Genomic DNA, 23,995 nt, shown 5'->3' with positions numbered 1-23,995 from the left:
GGGTCGTTCCACTGCACCAGCCCCAATCATCCAGTATCTTGCATCGAACCTGGACTGGTGACTCGTTTCATATATGATGTTATATATATTCCAATGCCATTCTCCCAAATCATCCCACCTTCTCCCTCTCCCACAGAGTCCAAAAGACTGTTCTATACATCAGTGTCTCTTTTGCTGTCTCGTATACAGGGTTATAGTTACCATCTTTCTAAAAACCATATATATGTGTTAGTATACTGTATTGGTGTTTTTCTTTCTGGCTTACTTCACTCTGTATAATAGGCTCGAGTTTCATCCACTTCATTAGAACTGATTCAAATGTCTTCTTTTTAATGGCTGAGTAATACTCCATTGTGTATATGTACCACAGCTTTCTTATCCATGCATCTGCTGATGGACATCTAGGTTGCTTCCATGTCCTTGCTAGTATAAACAGTGCTGCGATGAACATTGGGGTACACGTGTCTCTTTCAATTCTGGTTTCCTCAGTGTGTATGCCCAGAAGTGGGATTGCTGATCGTAAGGCAGTTCTATTTCCAGTTTTTTTTTTTTTTTTAAAGAATCTCCACACTGTTCTCCATAGTGGCTGTACTAGTTTGCATTCCCACCAACAGTGTAAGAGGGTTCCCTTTTCTCCACACCCTGTCCAGCATTTATTACTTGCAGACTTTTGGATCACAGCCATTCTGACTGGAGTGAAATGGTACCTCATAGTGGCTTTGATTTGCATTTCTCTGATAATGAGTGATGTTGAGCATCTTTTCCTGTGTTTGTTAGCCATCTGTATGTCTTTTTGGAGAAATGTCTATTTAGTTCTTTGGCCCATTTTTTGATTGGGTCATTTATTGTTTTGGAATTGAGCTGTAGGAGTTGCTTGTATATTTTTGATATTAGTTGTTTGTCAGTTGCTTCATTTGCTATTATTTTCTCCCATTCTGAAGGCTGTCTTTTCACCTTGCTTATAGTTTCCTTTGTTGTGCAGAAGCTTTAAGTTTAATAGGTCCCATTTGTTTCTTTTTGCTTTTATTTCCAATATTCTGGGAGGTGGGTCATAGAGGATCCTGCTGTGATGTATGTCGGAGAGTGTTTTGCCTATGTTCTCCTCTAGGAGTTTTATAGTTTCTGGTCTTACGTTTAGATCTTTAATCCATTTTGAGTTTATTTTTGTGTATGGTGTTAGAAAGTGCTCTAGTTTCATTCTTTTACAAGTGGTTGACCAGTTTTCTCAGCACCACTTGTTAAAGAGATTGTCTTTAATTCATTGTCTATTCTTGCCTCCTTTGTCTAAGATAAGGTGTCCATATGTGCGTGGATTTATCTCTGGGCTTTCTATTTTGTTCCACTGATCTATATTTCTGTCTTTGTGCCAGTACCGTACTGTCTTGATGACTGTGGCTTTGTAGTAGAGCCTGAAGTCAGGCAGGTTGATTCTTCCAGTTCCATTCTTCTTTCTCAAGATAGCTTTGGCTAGTCGAGGTTTTTTGTATTTCCATACAAATTATGAAATTATTTAAATTATTAAGACATCATTCAAGATGCTCCTTTATTATTTTTTTATGCAGTTGATAAAATATTCTGAGAAATATTAATATGCCTCACTATATATTTTTTTCTTTTTCTTCATATTTCTTTAGATTCTTGCTTTATGTGTCTTTGTTCTTTGTTGATAAGGTGTTTAATGGTTTATGATGTCTACTGTCTTTTTGAATTGTACCTTTTATCTTTAAAATATTAATGTTTGTTTCATTTAAAATAAATTAATTAAAAAACTGAGCATGTCCACAGAGACTAATGGGTTAATTTGTCTCAGGTTCCAGCACTTTCAAGTCTGGAGTGAGGGGCTGTTCCCAATATGAGCCTGGAGAGTGAACCCATCCTGGGATAGTTTGTGTGGTGAATGTGGGTGGAGAGTCATGGCTTGGCAGGGGAGGGTCTTATGAGGTCTTAGGACTTTCTCCTCTTCTAACTCCCAAAGGCTGTGTCCATTGTTAAATTGAGTTATTTGTCTTTTCTTGTTGAGTTATTCAATTTAATTTTAACAACAGTGAAAAGCAGAAATTCTCTTATCGAGTAAATGATTAGAAACTGAAGCTTAGAGAACTGAAGTCTATTGCTCAAGGTTTTACAGATATAAATCACTGTTGGTCTTCAGTTCAGTTCAGTTCAGTCACTCAGTCATGTCTGACTCTTTGCGACCCCATGAATCGCAGCATGCCAGGCCTTCCTGTCCATCACCAACTCCTGGAGTTCACTCAGACTCATGTCCATCGAATCAGTGATGCCATCCAGCCATCTCAGCCTCTGTCGTCCCCTTCTCCTTCTGCCCCCATTCCCCCCCAGCATCAGAGTATTTTCCAATGAGTCAACTCTTTGCATGAGGTGGCCAAAATACTGGAGTTTCAGCTTTAGCTTCATTCCTTCCAAAGAAATCCCAGGGCTGATCTCCTTCAGAATGGACTGGTTGGATCTCCTTGCAGTCCAAGGGACTCTCAGGAGTCTTCTCCAACACCACAGTTCCAAAGCATCAATTCTTTGGCGCTCAGCCTTCTTCACAGTCCAACTCTCATATCCATACATGACCACAGGAAAAACCATAGCCTTGACTAGCCGGACCTTTGTTGGCAAAGTAATGTCTCTGCTTTTGAATATGCTATCTATGTTGGACATAACTTTCCTTCCAAGGAGTAAGCGTCTTTTAAGTCTTACATTACTATAAACTAGAGAGTGAGACATTCTAGAACAACAGAGAGCATGGTGGGAAATTTCAGGAAAATATAGCAGCCACTGAGAAGAATGAAGTACACCTCACTGCATTAAGTTTGAGAAAACTGAAGTGTTCAAGGATTCCTGGAGAGAGCTCAGTTGACACAGATAAACATCACTTTAGCAGCATGGTATGGTTAAGCGTGCATGTTCTGGGAGAATGACTTCCTGAACAGGAGACTGAAGACCTTGGTAAACTTGAACTCCTCCTAAAACAACCAAAATACAAGCAAAACAACTAAAACCAACCATTTCAAAACTGGCAGTTATCCAAGGCCACAGAACAAACTGAAAGTTGTTGATCCAAGAGAAACTGTGGAGCCTCAATAAGATGGGGGAAAAAAGTCTGCGACATTTCCCTTTAAACTATTTCCATTCCATCTCTCCCCAGCTAAGTGGTGCAGCAGCCAAACGCTAATAGCATTGCAGGCAGTAAAGATGTGTGACTGTTTTTGGAGCCTCATTAAAAGCATCATATTATACCCAGAGCACAGTCAATATCTTTTTCTGACTCTTTAACTCCCTGGGAACTCTTTTTTTAAATAACTAAATTTATTTTTAATTGAAGGATAAGTGCTTTACAATATTGTGTTAGTTTTTGTCATATATCAACATGAATCAGCTGTCGACTAAAAAAAAGGGTGTTTATCTTGAGAGTTGTGAGTTAGTTTTATTTGGGGCAAAATGAGGACTGCAGTCCGGGGAGGGGCATCATCTCAGACAGCTCTGAGAGACTGCTCCAAAGGAGCAGTGGGGGAAAGTCTATATATAAGGTTTTGGTGAAGGGGGAGTTCAATGCCATGAAGCACTCATTTTACAAAAGGCTTTTGTTAGTCATGAGGATGTCACCATGAAGGGAGAAGCACTAAATGAGGAGCTGCAAGGATTGAGATAATAAAATCTGTTCCTAAAATCATCCAACTATCTAAAGACCTGTCCCACCAGATTCCCTGGAGCACATAGTGCCTCACTCCACCCTAAACTCCCTCAGGGATTGTTGAAGGTCAACACTATAGCGGCATGGGGTTCCATCTTCATAGAGGCAGATGGCAAATGCCTTTGTTGTTCAGCTATTAGCAATGCTCTTGGTAAGTGCCGATTTGTAGTTGACACAGCCATAGGTATACCTAAGACCCTTCCCTCTCGAACCTCTCTCCCACCACATCCCACCCTTCTAGGTTGTTACAGAGCCCCGATTTGAGATCCCTGAGCCACACAGCCAGTTCCCACTGAGTATCTATTTTACATATGGTAATGTATATGTTTCCATGTTGCACTCTACATACATTCCATCCTCACCTCCTTTCCCCTAACACCATCCATAAATCTGTTCTCTGTATCTGTGTCCCGACTGCTGTTTAGTCACTCAGTCATGCCTGACTGTGATGCTCTGGACTGTAGCTCACCACGCTCCTCTGTCCAGGCAATTTAGAAGGCAAGAATACTGGAAAGGGTTGTAGTTTCCTTCTCTGGGGGATCTTCCTGACTCAGGGATTGAACCTGTGTCCCGTTTATTGGTAGGCAGATTCTGGGAAGCCATTGGTGCCCTGAAAATAGGTTCAGCGGTACCACCTTTCTAGATTCCATGTATATGTGTTAATATATGATTTTTGTTTCCTCTGACTTGCTTCAGTCTGTATACTGGGTTCTAGGTTCATCCACCTCACTAGCAACGACTCAAATACATTCCTTATCATGACTGAGTAATATTCCACTGTGTATATGTACCACAGCTTCTTTGTCCATTCATCTGTCGATGGACATCTAGATTGCTTCCATGTTCTAGCTATTGTAAATAGTGCTGCAATGAACATTGGGGTACATTTATTTTTTACAATTTTGGCTCCCTGAGAACTCTTTAGTCTCCAGATTTGGTGGTTTTTGGATTTGGGTGACAGCTCATCTTAGTGAGGGACATAACAAAAGCCCACCTTTAGGACATTACCAAAATAATACAAATTACCGTCACATCTCCAGTTTCCCAAAGATATGATCTCAGGTGGAGTCAACTAGATTGTGAATTTAAAAGGAAGTACTGGAGAAAATCAGGGACATGGGGAACTTTGAAAAGCTCTGAAATATTCCCAGAAATCCATGGATGCACAAGGATATGCCCATGCTCAGTGAAGACCTGAGAAAGAAGACAACAGTCTCTCATCTCTGGCTGATCTTGAGGCTTGTGCAGTCAGGAAGTGAAAGCCCACACTGTTAAATAATCTTCCTGAAGTCTGAAGATGTGGCTTCTCACACAGATGCCTTTGTGGAAGTGTGCAAAACATACAGGCAAGGCATTTAAGGAAATCTCCAATTAAAAGAAAAAAAAAAAAAAAAGAAATCTTACGGTCAAACACTGGTTGGCCACTAGATTATACTGAACCAGATATGAGATCCTAGGCACCTAGAACTAAAAAATAAAAACAAGAACCTAAACTAGAACTCAAAGGCCACACATTGCAGGCAATTATCAATACACAGAACTAGTCTAGGAATGTCATTAAACTATTACACAAAGAGCAGCAAACTAAAAACAGGAAACCTTGGAAAGCAGAGGGATCTGATAACTGGAGTGTTACAAAGTATTATCTAAAACATCTAGTTTTAAACAATAATTATAATATCCCTGGTGGCTCAGCTGGTAAAGAATCTGCCTGCAATGTGGGAGACCTGGGTTCGATAGCTGGGTTGGAGAGATCCCCTGAAGTGAACCGCTACCCACCACAATATTCTGGCCTGGAGAATTCCATGGATTTTATAGTCCATGGGGTTGCAAAGAGATGGACATGACTGAGACTTACTTCTAAGGAACATACAAATAAACAAGAAAATATGCTATATACACAGGAAAAAAAGAAGGAGAAGTGTCTCTGAGAGGCACAGATAAAGAGGATGTGGTACATATAAACAGTGGAATACTATCCTGCCACAAATACAATGAAACTGTGCCATTAGCAGCAACATGGCTGCAACTAGCAATGATCACACTAGAGAAGTCAGTCAGACAGAGAAAGATAAATACCATATGACATCACTTATCTATGAAATCTAAAATATGACACAAATGAACCTATCTATGAAACAGATACAGACTTGTGGACGTAGTGGCCAGACTTGTGGTTGCCAAGGGGGCGGGGGTTGTGATTACATGTGGAATGGATAAACAACAAGGCCCTGTTGTGTAGCACACAGAATTCTGTTCAATACCTATCGAATATTGGATTTCATATGTTTATCAGCATAAACATATGAAAAGATGCTCAACATCACTCATTATTAGACAAACACAAATCAAAACTACAGTGAGGTATCAACTCACACTGGTCAGAATTCAGTTCACTTCAGTTCAGTTCAGTCGCTCAGTAGTGTCCGACTCTTTGTGACCCCATGATTCACAGCATGCCAGGAATCCATCACCAACTTCTGGAGTTCACTCAAACTCATGTCCATTGAGTCAGTGATGCCATCCAGAAATCTCATCCTCTGTTGTCCCCTTCTCCTCCTGCCCCCAATCCCTCCCAGCTTCAGTTTCTTTTCCAATGAGTCAACTCTTCGCATGAGGTGGCCAAAGTATTGGAGTTTCAGCTTTAGCTGAACACGTAGGGCAGATTTCCAATGAACACCTAGGACAGATTTCCTTTAGAATGGACTGGTTGGATCTCCTTGCAGTCCAAGGGACTCTCAAGAGTCTATTCCAACACCACAGTTCAAAAGCATCAATTCTTTGGTGCTCAGCTTTCTTCACAGTCCAACTCTCACATCCATACATGGCCACTGGAAAAACAGCCTTGACTAGACAGCCTTTTGTTGGGAAAGTAATGTCTCTGCTTTTTAATATGCTATCTAGGTTGATCATAACTTTCTTTCCAAGGAGTAAGCATCTTTTAATTTCATGGCTGCAATCACCATCTGCAGTGACTTTGGAGCCCCCCCAAATAAAGTCAGCCAGTTTCCACCATTTCCCCATATATTTTCCATGAAGTGATGGGACCAGATGCCATGATCTTAGTTTTCTGAATGTTGAGCTTTAAGTCAACTTTTTCACTCTCCACTTTCACTTTCATCAAGAGGTTTTTTAGTTCCTCTTCACTTTCTGCCATAAGGGTGGTGTCATCTGCATATCTGAGGTTATTGATATTTCTCTCGGCAATCTTGATTCCAACTTGTGTTTCTTCCAGTCCAGTGTTTCTCATGATGTACTCTGCATAGAAGTTAAATAAGCAGGGTGACAATATACAGCCTTGACGTACTCCTTTTCCTACTTGGAACCAGTCTGTTGTTCCATGTTCAGTTCTAACTGTTGCTTCCTGACCTGCATACAGATTTCTCAAGAGGCAGGTCAGGTGGTCTGGTATTCCCATCTCTTTCAGAATTTTCCACAGTTTATTGTGATCCACACAGTCAAAGGCTTTGGCATAGTCAATAAAGCAGAAATAGATGTTTTTCTGGAACTCTCTTGCTTTTTCCATGATCCAGCAGATGTTGGCAATTGGATCTCTGGTTCCTCTGCCTTTTCTAAAATGAGCTTGAACATCTGGAAGTTCACAGTTCATGTATTGACTTGGAGAATTTTGAGCATTACTTTACTAGCATGTGAGATGAGTGCAATTGTGCAGTAGTGTGAATATTCTTTGGCATTGCCTTTCTTTGGGATTGGAATGAAAACTGACCTTTTCCAGTCCTGTGGCCACTGCTCAGTTTCCCAAATTTGCTGGCATATTGAGTGCAGCACTTTCACAGCATCATCTTTCAGGATTTGGAATAGCTCAACTGGAATTCCATCACCTCCACTAGCTTTGTTCATAGTGATGCTTTCTAAGGCCCACTTGACTTCACATTCCAGGATGTCTGGCTCTAGGTCAGTGATCACACCATCGTGATTATCTGGGTCATGAAGATCTTTTTTGTACAGTTCTTCTGTGTATTCTTGCCACCTCTTCTTAATGTCTTCTGCTTCTGCTAGGTCCGTACCATTTCTGTCCTTTATTGAGCCCGTCTTTGCATGAAATGTTCCTTTGGTATCTCTGATTTTCTTGAAGAGATCTCTAGTCATTCCCATTCTGTTGTTTTCCTCTATTTCTTTGTATTGATCACTGTAGAAGGCTTTCTTATCTCTTCTTGCTATTCTTTGGAACTCTGCATTCAGATGTTTATATCTTTCCTTTTCTCCTTTGCTTTTCGTCACTCTTCTTTTCACAGCTATTTGTAAGGCCTCCTCCGACAGCCATTTTGCTTTTTTGCATTTCTTTTCCATGGGGATGGTCTTGATCCCTGTCTCCTGTACGATGTCACGAACCTCATTCCATAGTTCATCAGGCACTCTATCTTTCAGATCTAGGTCCTTAAGTCTATTTCTCACTTAAATTCATAGCCATCGTCAAAAAAATCTACAAACAAAAATGCTGGAGAGGGTGTGGGGAAAATGGAACCTTCTTGCACTGTGGGTGGGAATGTAAATTGATTCAAACACTATGGAGAATGGTATGGAGATTCCTTAAAAATCTAGGATTAAAACAAACATATGACCCAGCAATCTCACTACTGTGCAATTACCTTGAGAAAACCATAATTTAAAAGGACACATGTACCCCAGTGTTCACTGCAGTGCTATTTACAGTAGCCAGGACATGGAAGCAACCTAGATACCCACTGACAGATGAATAGATAAAGAAGTTGTGGTATAAATATATAATGGAATCTTACTCAGCTGTAAAAAAGGACAAATTCGAATTAGGTGTAGTGTGGTGGATGAACCTAGAGACTGTTACCAAGAGTGAAGTAAGTCAAAAAGAGAAAACCAATATCATATAGTAATGTGGTTACATAGTATCTAGAAAAATAGTACTGATGGAGCTATTTGAGGGAAGGAATGGAGATGCAGACATGGAGAATAGAATTGTGGATACAGTGAGGGAAGAACAAGGTAGGATGAACTGAGAGAATAACATTGACATATATACACCACCATGTGTACAACAAATAGCTGATAAGAAGTTGTTCTCTAATACAGGGAGCCCAGCCTGGTGCTCTGTGATGACCTGGAGGGGTGGGATGTGGGGAAGGGAGGGAGACTCAAAGGGGCGCAGTATATATGTATGTAATTATGGCTGATTCACACTATTGTAAGGCATAAACCAACACAACATTGCAAAGCAATTATCCTCCAATTTAAAAAAAATGCATAAATGGAAAAAATATTGAAAAGAGTATATATTCATACGTTCATATATAACTGAATCAGTCTGTTGTACAGAAGAAATTAACATGACATTGTAAATCAACTATATTTCAGTTTAAAAATAAATGAAAGAAATTATGAAATACTTGATATAGGCCAGTAATTAATATAATACCCTTTGGGAGGATGTGACTTTTTATTCTGAGAAGAGTGAAAATCATTTTCACTTAAGATGGATGACTGCATCCCATAAGGTAGAAACAAAAACTATATCGCTGTTGATGATGGATATGTGGATATCTTCTTCAAATATGTGTAGAAATATGTACATAGTTCTAAGGAGCCCAAGGAGTGGATTCTAGAAGTTACTAACTTTTTGCCTGTTGACTGCAATAACATCCTGCTTTGTTGTGCTTTGTAGTATCATCTTGACCTTGTAGACATTTCTTCCTTGAGAGTTGGATTCATGTCACGATTTTATGATTATCCAATGCCATTTTTTTCTGAAAAGGCATTACTTGGTATTTTCAATGCCAATATTAATAAAGTCAAAAGTTTCAAAAAAGGTAAAATATTTGAATATGTGTTTCTCCAAAGAAAATATGCAAATGGTCAATAAGCAGGTGAAAAGATGCTCAACATCAATAGTCATTGGAGAAATCACAAATTGAAACCACAGTGAAATTTGACTCCATTCTCATTGCTACTACTACTACCACTGATAATCACGTGGAGAAACTGAAAGCCTCATATATTGCTAGTTGGCTTGTAAAATGGTCCAGAAGCTTTGGAAAACAAGTGGTGGTTTGTCAGAAGGCTAACCAGATCTTCCATTTGGCCCCAGGATTCTACTTGTAGAGTAGATATATAACCAGGAAAAATGAAACTTGTACATTTATGTTTGTAGTGATCTCATTCATAATAGCTTTACAAAAAGGTAAATAAGCTAAATGTCTATCAGCTGATGGATGGATAAACAAAATGTGCCATATCCATATAATGGAATATTATTTGCAAAATGATAGCAACAAAAACAATGACAAAAAGTGAGGTCATGATACATACTACGATATGAATGAACCTTGAAAACTTCAGGCTAAGTAAAAACATCCACAAAAGACCACATGCATAATTGCATTTATGTGAAATATCCAATAGAGACAGAAAGTAGATAAGCATTTGTCAGGGGTTGGGGCAGAGGAGTGGGTAGAAGGAATGAGAAGTGAATTTTATTGTGTATGAGGTTTCTTTGGGGAGTTGAAAATGTTGTAAAATTAGACTGTGATGATAGCTGCAGTACCCTGTGGCTATTCTAAAAACCACTGATTTGTACACTTTTAAAGGGTGAATTTTGCAGTGAGCGAGTGAAAGTTGCTCAGTCATGTCTGACTCTTTGTGATCCCCTGGACTATTCAATCCATGGAATTCTCCTGGCCAGAATACTGGAGTGGTAGCCTTTCCCTTCTCCAGGGTTTCTTCCCAACCCAGGGATCGAACCCAGGTCTCCCACATCTCAGGCAGATTCTTTACCAGCTGAGCCAGAAGGGAAGCCCTACAATATATGTAGCATATGTCAACAAAAATGCAAAAACAGTAAGTCTAGTATTAAAAGCTGAAAATAAAAGTGTAAGCTAAGAATCTTGACTCTGAATTTGAATTAAGCTTGGCTACCTACTAAACTGAATTAAACTGTGCACGTTTCTGCATTTACTTAAACTATTTGTGCTTCAGTTTACTTATCTGTAAAGTGGGGTGAATTACAGCGTCTACTATTACAAATGAAAATTTGAAACATCCTATAGAATTAGGATAAAACAGCAGGCTATATTTTTCTAAATGATGCCCTAAGCACTTCCTTTGATTTCCTCTTTGTTATTTCACGAACAGAGGTTGAAGGCATTCTCCTTCATTATTATCATCCTCTACCAAAGATGACCTAGGGATTATTACTTAGTGTCTGTATATATTGTGATCTGTCATAGTCAAATACTACATTTGTTCTACAACACATGATTGTGCTGGAGAGATAAGAACAGTTGGAAGTTAATTTACCTGGTGGAAGTCCCATAAAGATGAGGCCTGGATGCTGCAGAAATGGCCACAATCACAGCAGGGACTCCGTAGCCAACAGGGAACACGGCCTTCTTCATGAACCTGTTGATACCGGAGTAGTTGACCACCGTCAGGTTGCGTGCAGAGAGGAAGAGGTGCAGGCCCACCAGCAGCATCCAGGTGAAGGAGGCCAGGTAGAGATAGTGTAAGGCACCTGCAATGATGGCACACAGCACCTGCAGGAGGAGGAAGATGCCACCAGGAGGGACTGTCAGGGTGGAGCACAGCCCCGGTACTTCTATAACTTTCCACTAGGGAGAACTTTGATGTGTATGAAGGAGTTGTCAACAGAGTCTTTGTCTTCTAGTCGTGGCAGTCAATGTGAGACTGGTTATTTTCCAATTTAACCTTACCTGAAACCCAAGTCATTTTATAAAAGTGTCCAAAGCAGTGTGGCTTCATGAACTCAGAATCCCCTGGGGAGGAGTATTTTGGAAAAGTATACGAACCTTGCTCTCAGTTCTGTCGATGGCTGTGAGGAAGAGCAGGTGGGCCAGGAAGAGGCAGAGTGAGAGCTGCAGGTGGAGCGAGGTGCTGGTGTTCTGGATGGCTTTGCACAGCAGGAAGGTGAGGGCCGCCAGGAGGAGGCAGAGCAGAGAGAGGCTCAGCCCCACGTAGGTGATCACAGTCAGTGCGGGATCCTCCTCCTGGGACCCAGCAGAGAGGGGACCACAGTCACGCTTTCCTGCTCTGGGTAATGACCCTTCCACCATTTTTATTTTTAGACATAGAAAAATCAGAATAGAAGGCCTAGATAGAGTTAGTATATTTATGGATAGCTTTCTCCAGCTTCTGAATGTTAGAATTTTATGGGATCTGAATGATGAATTCTGTCCCTGGAAGGACAGAGGGACAGGAGAATCTTTAGTCAAGAACAAACTCTGGAACTCACAAGGGTTTATTTTCCTGTAGACTTCTGTGCATGACTCAGCCTCCCAGTTACCACAGTAGGTACACAGAGGCATGAAACTTCATGCTGAGTACCACCCTCCATCCCCACCATGTGATGGTGTGTGACAGAATCTGTACCTGAGATTCTCTGTCCAGGTATTAATCACCTGCCTTGGACACCAGTCACCCCAATGACTATAGATTAGAACTGAACCCTTGATGGAGGAAGTCTACTATATTTTGACAATGGTGGTAGCATAAAATTCATATTATCTGCCTCCCCTGAGCACCCTGTTGTGAAGACCCCTGGGGTAAACAGAATTTTAATGTGGCAACCACAGCCTCATGTCCATCTCTGCTATATATTCAGTCAAGAGCCAACCCAGTTGCTGCTGTGAAGAGAGTGTTGCAGGTGAAATTCAAGCCCTCCATCAACTGACTTAGAGAGTTTATCCTGGTTAGACCTGTTGTAACCAGAAGAGCCTTCAGAAGAGGCAGGCTCTTCTTGGAGAAAACGATTCAGAGTTTGAGAGAGTTCTGACATGAGGGAGTTTCTGCTGCTGATCTCCAGACAGATTCACTGGTGCACTGTGAGAGGTCCCAGAGGAGAATTAGGACCAGAAAGAAGGCTGAGTGCTGAAGAACTGATGCTTTTGAATTGTGATGCTGTGGAAGACTCGCTGAGAGTCCCTTGGACATCAAACAGATCAAACCAGTCAGTCCTAAAGGAAATCAACCCTGAATATTCATTGGAAGGACTGAGCTGAAGCTCCAATACTTTGGCCCCTGATGTGCACAGAGTCCATTCATTGGAGAAGACCCTGATGCTGGGAAAGAATGAAGGCAAAAGGAGAACGGGACAGCAGAGGATGGTTGGGTGGCATCAATGCCTCAGTGGATATGACTCTGAGTAAAATCTGGGAGATACTGAAGGACAGTGGAACCTGTTCTGCTATAGTATATGGGGTCGCAAGGTGTGGGACATGACTTAGCACTGAACAACAGCAACAGATGAGAAGGAATGCAGGCAACCATGGGAACTGAGCCTGGTTCTCTGCTGCCAGAGATAAAGAAAATACTACCTCAGTCCTACTAACACCAGAAACTGAAATCAGGGAGTTAGGGGACAACCCCAATTTTCTGATGAAAGGTTTATAAGACTTGTAGGAACCTGAACAGAGAGCTCATCTGAACCACGACTATTTGCTAACTTGAAGAAACTGTGAGATAATAATAAATGTATGTTTCTAAAGCTGCTGTGTGTGGGGGAATTTGTTACACCTGGTGGGCTGCCGTCTATGGGGTCGCACAGAGTCGGACACGACTAAAGTGAGGCAGCAGCAGCAGCAGTAGCCCTTGGATGCTGCCTGTGTGAGAGTTCTCACCTGAACACCGTAGTGGGCCATGAGGACAGCAAAGATGCTGAGGTGGCTGCACTGGCAGGTGGTGCTGTTGTCTCTGGTGCTGGTCACCCAGCAGCCTCTGGTGTCCCAATGACCACTTCCGTTCTGGCCATGCTCCCAATACACACAGTGCACCTTCTCTCTTGGCCCAGGGGTCACTGACTGTGTTAACAGGAAGAGGAAGTGGGTGTGAGTTCGGGGTTCTGTTGCTCAGAAATGCTGACCCAAAGCTAGCTTGTGAAGGGCTTTCCTAAACAGTTTATGCACCCATGGCACAGCCCCCTGAAGCCCAAGGCTGGGCCCAGGACTCAGGCCTGTTCCACACCCACCACTCCATCCTATCTGGACTCACATGTTGGAAGACAAAGGTGACTGGGGACCTGAGGTTCTCAGTGTCCTTGTTGGTGATAAAGGCAGATATGACATCCGACAGCAGGATGTGGGAGGTTTCCTGCAGCAAACCCCTGTGTGTCTCATGTAGAGTTGTCAGTTCCTCAGCATCCAGGACCAGAGGGGCCTCCGCCAGGAATCTGTCCACCCCTGGAGTGGACAGGAGGCCCACCACAGCAAGACCTGCAGGACAAGGCTAAGGTTGACATCTTGCAGTGCCCGAAAGGACCTCTTCTTCTACAGATGGACCATTTCCTTTTGCCCCACCATAACCCACAATTCCCTTTAAACTTCAATATCCCATTTGTCATATCCTTGGGCATCTTGACACACAGTGAAGACTTACCCGCTGTCTCAGCCATTACCTGAGTCACCAGAATCATGCACTGTATCCCAGGTCAGCATCATCTTTGTCTGTTTCTGAATCAAGGTGATATTCCTGTAGCTTGGCGCCTGCACCTCCAGTGACAGTTCTATGAATTGTGGGAGTTAGATTAGTAATTGTGATTGTTTTGATGACTATAACACCATGCTGTTCAGTTGCTAAGTCATGTCCAACTCTTTGCAACCCCAAGGACTGTTTCATGTCAGGCTTCCCAGTGCTTCACTAACCCATGGAGTTTGATCAAATTCATGTCCATTGAGTCAGTGATTTCTATCTAACCATCTCATGCTCTGCTGCCTCTTTCTCCTTTTGCTTTCAATCTGTCCCAGCATCAGGGTCTTTTTCAATGAGACACAGATATAATATATGTGCTTTTATAGTATATCTGTTTAATTATTATGATGGAGAATTCCTGGCCATTTAGTGGTTAGAACTTGGGCTTTCACTGTGGTGACCTGGGTTCAGTCCCTGGTCAGGGAATTAAGATCCTGCATGCTGCATGCCATGGCCAAAAGAAAAAAAAATAGGCAAAAGGACTTGAGTAGATAGACATATTTCCAAGAAAGGTACAAAAATGCTCAACAATGACATAAAAAAAAAAAAAATTAAACATCCTTAGGTACTAGAGAAATGCAGATTAAACCATGATGCAATCTCTCCTGACAGCTACTAGAATGGCTATGACAGAAAAAAAAAAAAATGGAAGCAACAGGTGTCACTGACAGTAAGGAGACTGGAACCCTTGTACATTGTTGTCAGCAATGGAAAATGGAAAAAAAAAGCCACTTTGCGAAAATAGTTAGATAGTTTCTCAAAAAGTTGAAAGTAGAACTACTGCATAACTCAGCAATACCACTCCTAGCTTTGTGACTTAAATGAATTAAAATAGATATTCAAGCCAATACCTATACATCAATATGCACAGTAGTACTGTTCACAACAGTCAAAATGTAGAAATAACCCAAATGTTTATAGGAAATATAATATATTTATTTCTATTTATAGGAGCTATCCAGGATGGAAATCCATAGGGACAGAAAACCAATAACTGATTGCCAGGGCTGAAGGAAAGGAGAAATTTGTGACTGTTTAGTGGACAGAGAATACCTTTGCGATTATGAAACTGTTTTAGAAATAGAGGTGAAGGTTATACACCTCTGTGAATACACTACTACATGTCTCCAAATTGTACACTCTGGTTAAAATGGTGAATTTATATTAAGTGCATTTCAACTTAATAAAACAAATCAGACTTAAATAGCAAATAATACTAGATTTATACACTTCCAAATTTAATACCTTGTTTTCTTTTGAAAAGAAAGTGAAAGTATTAGTGACTCTTGTCTGACTCTTCACGATCCCATGGACTGTAGCCCACCGGACTCTTCTGTCCTTGGAATTCTCCAGGCAGGAGCACTGGGAGTGGATTGCCTCTTCCTTCTTTAGGGGATATTACTGACTCAGGGATTGAACCCAGGTATCCTGCATTGCAGGCAGATTCTTTACCATCTGAGACAGCAGGTGGTCTTGTTTTGAAGCCATTTATATTTTATCATAAATTCTTCAGTATAATTATTTCCTTTGCTGATACTTCATTTTACAATGAAAGTTTAGTTTTTCATTTATTTTTAACCTTTTTTTCTCTCTGTTTTTCACTGAAGTGCAATTGAACTAGAATATTATAATAGTTTCAGGTGTATGATACAATGATTTGATATTATCATACATTACAACATGATCAGCACACTAACTCTAGTTACCACTCATTTCCATATATTATTGACTACATTCCCTATGCTGAACATCATTGGTGGTGGTTTAGTCACTACGTCGTGTCTGACTTCTGCAAACCCCTGGACTGTAGCCCTCCAGGGTCTTCTGTCCATGGATTCCCCATGCAAGAATACTGGAGCAGGTTGCCATTTCCTTCCCCAGATTCTGTACCTTACATCCTTTTATTTATTTCACAACTACAAGTTTGTACCTATTAATCCCTCTCAACGATTTTGCCCTTAACCTTTTATTTTAATTTGTTTATGACATTAAAGGGAGATATAAGCATGGTCACTTTGCTCTAGTGGGATTGGAAGAGCAAGGAGGCAGGGAACAAGCGAAGCAGGAACCTGCGGTCAGACTCAGGTACTGACTTACCTATGCCTGCAGATGAACTGAAGGTAAATGACCCTTTAGGCAGTGCCTTGCTCACCCCTCTCAGGACATTTTCCAGGCCAAAGAGCAGGTTAGTGACCACAAAGTGCTGCTCTGAGAAGGGCAGGGTTTTCAGGTCCCCGGGGGTCTCCAGCAAATCACCCATCTCCTGTACGAGGTCCTGGGGGGATGGGGACACAAAGCCAGTAGCCCATGCATCTGAGAGGCTGTATGAAGTTATGACTCAGTCACAGAAAACAGACTAAAGAGACTGTCTGGGTGATACAGGTGGTACTGGATGGGATTCCCTGGGTGATTTTTGCCGCTTCAATCCAGCCACTCAGAGGTCAAACTTTTTCATTAGTGTCAAGGATGATGTAAACCCAATATCCAGAAATAGGGAAAGGAAAGGGCATTAGTAGATGTGCCATGGTGTTCAGTAGTCACTATACGTGTCCACTGTTCCCACCCACACTGTGGGAGAGTGCACCATTGTTGTTGGGGTGTCCCTTTCCAGATCAAAGTTTCCCAAGGCTTCTATGGGATGCTTCTGTCTGCATTCCTTGGGTCCGGCCCTTACCCGAACAGTGTTCAGGACAGAGGCCGAACTGAAGTTTCTGCCCAGATCCTGGATTCTGTTCAAGAAGTGAGAGAGCGCCTAGGGGAGAAGACAAGGTGGTCAGAGAGCCTCATGTGAGTGTAGGAGCTTGGGGGAAATGAATGGGCTTTGTGGAGAGATTTCCTGCTGCCTGTCCCTTTGGGGCCACTCACCTGGCTCTTGATTCCAGAGGGAGCAGTCCAGGTGGGGAAGGAGATCTCTGCAGGGGACAGGTGAGCAACTCATTAGGTGTGGCAGTGTCTGTGTTTGCTGTGGGTGGGTCTTAGATCAGGGTAGGACAGGTACCTTTACAGATGGTGTTCCTTTGCTTATCCCAGAACCCAGGTTTAGGCTCCCAGCCTTGGCGACAGTAGCATGTGTATGAACCCACAGTGTTGACGCAGACGGTGGTGTTGTGACACTGATGCTGCTGGGAGCTGCACTCATCCACATCTGGGGACAAGAAGGAGGGGGTCAGGCTCTGCCTCAGTCCTGTGAGGCCCTTGTCCTCCTTGTGCCCCTCTTTTTCCCCATATTATTTCCCCAGCAGGTGATGCCACTTCCTAGAATCAAGGACAGCACATCTTTGAGTAGTGGATGCTGTGAAAATATATATAGGAAGTGTGTAGAGTTCTGACAGACAGCAGATGAGAAAAGTACAGCTTGTGAAAATACTGAAATATTCTCTTTCCAGTTGGTGATTAGCTGTTGCCTGGGGTCCCTGGGAGCCTTCTGCTTTGTACCCCAGCTCCTTTTCTAGGACCCCTCACCCCTCCAAGATCTTTTCACATTTAGCCTCAAAATCCGTAACACCTTACACAGCAGGGGACCCCCAGTGATCTTTCTGTTTGGTTTGTGTGGGTACCAATGAGTATATGGTTAGATGTTTTGAGTGTGGGTCTCCAAGAGTGTAGCATTTGAGCTCCAAACCTTCACAGACTGTGTTGTTTGGGCCATTGGGGGACCCATGGATAGGCTTCCAGCCGGGGCGGCAGCGGCACTCATAGCTGCCCACGGAGTTGAGGCAGTGGGTGGAGCTGTGGCATGGCTTTTTCCCTGAGGTGCATTCATTCACATCTGAGGACAAAGCCAGAAGATCAGAGCTATTCCCCTTCACTCACTGCACCCATTCTTCAAGCCCCTTCTCAGATTTCTTAGCGCTGCTCTCTGAGGACACCCTCTCTCTGCAAGTTACCTGGCCTGTTGGGATACAAATGTGTGATAGCATTTTCTAATGCAAAAGTTCCATAAGCTCAGATCCTTCCTGCAAGGTGGACAGGGCACAACTTTGTGGGTGCAGGTGTAATCCCAGACCAAGCTGAATCCCTTCACGTCTGGTGCAGGAGGCTCTGTGGGCTTCTAACCAGGGAGGTTGTAGCACTGATGATGACCACGTGTGATGTGGTGGGTGAGGGGGAGGCACCACTGCCATCTGGAGCTGCATCCCTGCCTTTATTAGAACAGAACCCAGAGGACAAGTCCTGTGCAGCCCAGGTCTCCAAGCTCATCACTGTGCTAAGGGCACAGCTCTCCTCATAGTGTTGCTGCCTCTTCATTGCCAAAGATTGTCATGGCAGCTTCCCTTAAGATGACTCCAGCTGGGACGTTGTCCCTATTTTTAAGAAGAAAAATGAGGCAAAGATAGAAACTGAGTCATGGAAGCTCGACTCCTCCATCAATGCTCTTACTCACATTCTCTTTAGCCCTGAACTGAGGTTCCCCCTCTGAAAGCCAGAGGTGACACCTCCCTCTGCTCTAATGTAGCAGATGCAGAAGGGGTGAGGTCTGGGGATGTTCTTGGGGGGCAGGGAACTCTACAAAGAAACCCCAGGCCCAGAAGGCTCTGCTGTCTCCCTGGTCTGTGGTGGGACCATTTGAGGAGGTGTTCCTTGGGCAGGGCCCCAGCAGGCCCTTGGTGTCACAGGAGCCTGAGTCTCGTCTCCCTCATTCTTGGGGTCCCTGAACCACCTCAGCTCCTTCCCCAGCTCCAGGCCTGCCTCACACTGTCTTCCGAGGGTCTACCTGTGCAATGCCTCGGGTCCTCTGGGCTGAACTCCAAGCCGGGTGGGCACTGGCAGGTGTAGTTGCCCTCAGTGTTGATGCAGACGCTGCGGCCTTTACAGACTCGGGGTCTGTGCTGACATTCGTCCACATCTGCAAGGGGAAGGAGAGGTTGATGGATACCTGCTGCTGTGGACAGCCTTCTGGTCTGGATGTCAGCCATGTTTCTCAGCATAGAAGCATCCAGAAGGGCCCGCTTTCTCTTTCTTGGTGAGTGGGGGCCTCTCCTCATTCATATTGAGTTATGCTATGGATGAGCATGGTGACCCAGAAGTTCTGTCGTCCAGAAGTGGCCATAAGTGGCCCAAGTTACCCAGTTTGCTCTCTCTGACTCTGTGAGCCTCTCTGGGAAGAACCCAGCTGGATGGGGGCATCACAGCTGCCTGTGTCCAAGGCTAAAGATTTGGACAAAGGCCTGGGTGGGTCTTCTTGGTAACCGAGTAAAGCTGTGTTCCTTGAGCAGGGCCCATCTTGGTTCCCAGTGATGCACGTTGTCCTGACTTCCCCAGGGCAAATGCTGCCACTGAGTTCTCCTTGGATCCTGCTGACCCCGGCAGGACAGCGCTTTTCCATCCATGCTGAGACTCCAGCTTTGTGGACATGGATGAAGACCCACCCCTGAGTCATGCAGCTCAAGGCTAAGGCTTGTGGGTAGTTGCACAGAAAATGAAAGTGAAATTGAATTCGCTCAGTCGTGTCTGACTCTTTGCGACCCCGTGGACTGTAGCCCACCAGGCTCCTCTGTCCATGGGATTCTCCAGGCAAGAATACTGGAGTGGGTTGCCATTTCCTTCTCCAGGGGATCTTCCTGACCCAAGGATCGAACCCAGGTCTCCTGCATTGCAGGCAGACACTTTAACCTCTGAGCTACCAGGGAAGCTCAGTGGGCACCAGGCTGTGCTGGACAGTGGGTTTGATGTCTGGCCAGTCAGCTTTAGGGCTGTGAAGGTGCCTTTATCTGATTCCCATGAAGGCATACCCCAGACTGGCAGGAAGTGATGAGAATCCACAGCTGAGCAAGGCTCATGATGGGCGAGGCCTGGGTGGCTGGAGCAGGGAGAAGGTGCTCATGGGCGAAGGGTGGCAGGTGTTTCTGCCATCTTGACACTTGGCCTCCCACTAGATATGTGGACATGTGCACACTGCTGGGTGGGGCTCAGCCTCTACCTTCTGTCCTCACATGATCTGGGTCATTGTGCAGTCTGGGTTGATCTCCTTAGTAGAGGGTCAGACCAGAGGAAATGGTCCCTGGTGACAACTTATCATTGAGACCAGATGGAAACCTCTTCATTTACTTGATTCTTCCAGTGAGTTGGGGGTTGATGTCACCCTGCCACACCCCTGACACAACATCCTCCCAGGCCCCAGTCATCAGAGCTACCTCAGGCCCATGAACTGAAATTATGGGAGAGGGTCAGGTGGAGCCTTGGATGGGGAAATAAATGGAAGCTAAGCAGTTAAGATGTTGCATCAGGGTGCCAGGAGGCATCTTCTCCAGACAGTTTGCTGGCAGGGTCAGTGATGGCTGGGGACAGTGGAGCATTACTTGAGTCTTCCTCCTCTCACATTTCTGGATGGGGCCCCAGAGTCCACCATGATCTGGGGTCTCAGAAGCCCCACTGGGGACAGGTCTTCTCCTAGAGAGCACTAACAGTGGCAATGAGGACAGATAGTGTTCTGGAACACACGGTGCTGTGACCACACTAAGTATCTTGAATGTCGCTTTCTCTTTTGTTTTTAGAAAATAAGAGGCCATGTGACAGTGGGATGTTCTGAACATCCAGAAGAGACCCTCTGCAGAGGTTCTGTGTCTTGGGGTTCAGAGAGGTTTGGGAGACTAGATAGGCACACAGGACAGCCGTCTGATGCCTGGAAAAGTTGAACAAGGTGCCCAGGGACCCAGCCCAGGTCTTCTTCTCATAGCAGACCTCACGTCCTGAACATGGATGGACAGGTACTTGGGTGCAGTGAGGGCTGAAATACTGAGGTGGGGAGAGTAAGACAATTCAGCTGAGCCTGTCACAGATCTAGGTCTTCAGGCAGAAGGTTTTGATGCAAACCAGCAGGTGGTTCTCTCCCTGTCATCCACCTTGAGGTCTGTTGAGGTCCCCTCCCACATCAGTCTTCTACATCTATGTCTCTGGAGGGTCTCACAACAATGGGTGAGCAGCCCCCTTAGTGCAGACACACTGAGTGGGATCAATGATCACCATGTGCAGTTGTGCAGGTTGCTTACTGCACAAGAGTATCTGGCCAATGAGGCAAATTGGGGGCAGAAGGTCAACTCAGTCTCCATTCCCCAAACACACAGTAGGCATGGAGATGAGGGACCATTACTAATTTACTGAAGGCTCTGTCTTCTGACCAGGTCATGAGTTCAAGCACAACAGCCACCCACCGAGGCTGCTATAGGCTAGCAGGGACTCCACACAGATGCAGGTCCCCTCTTCCCTCCCACTAGGGAGGCTCTGCTGCTCTCTGTCTGTAGGGCAGGAGGGAAGGGACTGGGCCCACAGTCGCTGGCTCTTCTCCCTGTAGCAGGGTGGTCAAAGAACCCTCTTCAGAGTCCTCTGTACCCTGAGCTCAGCATTCTTCTCACCTCCCACCTTCTCTCTCCTCCCCTCCTCACCCTCAGTATTCAGGTCTATCCCTCTTCATGGACCCCTCTCTGGAGTCCTGTCTGACCCACTGCTGGCCCCTTGCCCCTTTCCCTACCTGCCTGCTCCCCCTGGAAGTGGGGCAAAGCCTGGTGATGTGTGGAGGCCATGCTCCTCCTGGTCCTGGTGAGACAGTAGGCAGGACAGCTGCTTCTGAGCACCCACCTGGGGCAGAGCCCCCAAGGATGCCCATCATGGAGAGGGTATGTTAGATCATGATGACTATAATTTAAAATCCCAACAGCCATCAGTGTTTTGTGCTTTTTGACCTCATATACCTTTCCAGCAATTCTATGAGGTAAACATCATAATTCCTCCTGCCCCCATTTTTTATAGTCAGGTAAGCTGGGGCACAGAGAGAGGTGAATTAACTTGTCCAAGGTCACGTAGTGATTTTGGCAAAGTTGCTTTTGTTTTTATTTGTGCAAGATAGTGGTACTTAAAAAAGAAAATAGAAAATCATAATAATATTATCACATCTCCTGTGTTAACAGTGATTTCTGAAAAAGTGTCCTGGCCAGTGTCACACATGCAGCTCTCAGGTGGCAAAGCCAGGACCTGGGTCCTTGGCTCGTACCATCTGCCTCTCTGTGTGGGTGGGACAGGTATCTGTAAACTGTCCCAACTCAGACCTGGGTGCTACACCTGTAACCAAGGTCCTGTCCCCTGGATGCTTCAGAAATGACTCAGCATTTCAGCCGTGAAACGTCAAAAATGAGAGGCAGGAAATGCAGCCTCATTCTTACCTCGACATGTGTTCTCACTCTCATTCTGGAAGATCATTGCCCCAGAAACAGGCTCATATCCTGGGCTGCATGTGCAGTAGTAGCCCCCTTCCGTGTTCTGGCAGTCTGCTGAAATTCCACAGTACACTGGTGAGGGCGGTCCACACTCATTGATGTCTGGAACACAACAGGACAAAGGTTCACCTCCCAAAGATGTGTGTCCCCTCAAGACAGATATCCCCATCCCCTACCTGACTCTGCAGCACTGGGCCTGATATGTAATCCATGTCTTTTTGGAATGATTTAGACTCTTGGTCAATATAGCTGAGTCTAGGATGCAGCTGGAACAAGCCATCCCTGAAGCTTGTGCAGTCAGCTCTGATCTTCCTAGCCCTCTGACTGGCACCCCAGATTGGGACACAGTGGGCAGTGCTGAAGTGGGGAGTGGGTAGAAGTTCTGAATCTCCCTCCTCAGTCCTGAAAGGACAAATTGAGGCTCAGATTCCAGACTTCTGAAGACCTAGCTCTTCCAGGAAGCCAGGATTATTCATGTCTCATCTCTCCACATTTGTATCTTTTTGTTTTTCTTTTTTTTTTGCTTGACAGTTCTGAGGACAAAGCCTGAGGCACCCATCGAATATCCATGTCTCCCATGGGTACTGGGCTGTACCCCACATTCTCTGCATGTCCTGCCACCACCCCAAGTCTTTGTACCATCACAGCTTTCCAAGGGGTCCGTGAAGATCTCCCCAGAAAAAGAAATGAATCCTGGAGCACAGCGGCAGGCAGTACCATTGACACATGAGGAGTTTGGAGGGCATCGCAGAGCGCAGGCTGTGGGGGGCAGAAGTGGGGATGGAGACCGTCATCAGAAGTTCCAGAGAATGAAAGAAAGCTATCATCTGGGGTTTCATGGGCAGAAGGGAAGGAAGCATGAATGGGAGGAAGGGAGGGAGGAAGGGGGAGAGACAATGCTGTCCAAAGGGGAAAAGCTTAGGACACTCTGGGCATTTGGGTAGAAGAAACAACTTCTCTTGTTCCCAGAGAACCATTTCTGAACCTCACTTGAAAAATAAGTTTCCTTCTCTCCCTTGTCGGTGAGAGAACCCAGACCCTGGGATTCATTCTCCACCTTTCCCCAGACTCACCTTTACTGTTCTGGGCCGTAGGTCCCATTGGGAACAGCAGCAGCACCAAGAGTCCTGGGGCAGAAACACAGAGATGATAAAGATAGGAAAATGGAGCTTCAATTTCAACCCTTTCCATGTGGCCCCTGCCTCCTGGGGAGATGGTGGTGTCTCCACTGCCCACCACTTTCCAGCAGCCTCCCCAAGGTTCCTGTGCTTTGCACAGAACTGAGGACTCTGCCTTTCCCCTGCATCTCCTGGGACTCCCCAAGGAATCAGTTACTGACAGGCACAGCCCTCATGGAACCTCAGGTGCTAGATGTAAAGGGACAGAGTATACACAGAGAGCTGATGACAAGGACACATCTTAGAAACTCCAACCTCTCCCAAATGAGGGGGCATATTTGAAGGAGGAAGAAAGTCCTCAGATTGGTGCCTTTGCCCATACTCAGGTTCTTGATCCTCTGGCAATGGCGGAAATCTCTCTGGATTTCTCTCCAGGATGGTTTCTCCTGTTGAAGTTACATATTTCAGGGCACATAGGAAGAGCATGGATATTGCAG

General features: G+C 44.6%; 1 protein-coding gene across 1 annotated transcript in view; it reads right to left on the bottom strand.

The window, feature by feature from the left end:
- LOC147368362 (adhesion G protein-coupled receptor E2-like) overlaps positions 1–23,995 on the bottom strand; it is a 64,519-nt gene that overhangs the window by 28,706 nt on the left and 11,818 nt on the right. Inside the window, exons 2-15 of the mRNA XM_086408796.1 lie at positions 23,454–23,507; positions 23,020–23,139; positions 22,327–22,482; positions 18,885–19,016; positions 17,793–17,939; positions 17,169–17,315; positions 17,036–17,082; positions 16,845–16,922; positions 16,268–16,445; positions 14,097–14,204; positions 13,694–13,914; positions 13,324–13,503; positions 11,497–11,694; positions 10,988–11,223 (exon numbers count right to left, since the gene is read on the bottom strand). Of these exons, the coding sequence (XP_086264922.1) occupies positions 10,988–11,223; positions 11,497–11,694; positions 13,324–13,503; positions 13,694–13,914; positions 14,097–14,204; positions 16,268–16,445; positions 16,845–16,922; positions 17,036–17,082; positions 17,169–17,315; positions 17,793–17,939; positions 18,885–19,016; positions 22,327–22,482; positions 23,020–23,139; positions 23,454–23,507 (2,002 nt within the window). The remainder of the gene's footprint in view (positions 1–10,987; positions 11,224–11,496; positions 11,695–13,323; positions 13,504–13,693; positions 13,915–14,096; positions 14,205–16,267; positions 16,446–16,844; positions 16,923–17,035; positions 17,083–17,168; positions 17,316–17,792; positions 17,940–18,884; positions 19,017–22,326; positions 22,483–23,019; positions 23,140–23,453; positions 23,508–23,995) is intronic.

The sequence above is a fragment of the Bos grunniens genome, chromosome 7 (assembly GCF_055505025.1).
Source record: "Bos grunniens cultivar Pamir isolate PY7600 chromosome 7, Bosgru_T2T1.0, whole genome shotgun sequence".
Lineage (NCBI taxonomy): Eukaryota > Metazoa > Chordata > Mammalia > Artiodactyla > Bovidae > Bos > Bos grunniens.
Note: the sequence above shows the minus strand (reverse complement) of the source record. Positions and strands in the feature narration are given on the sequence as shown.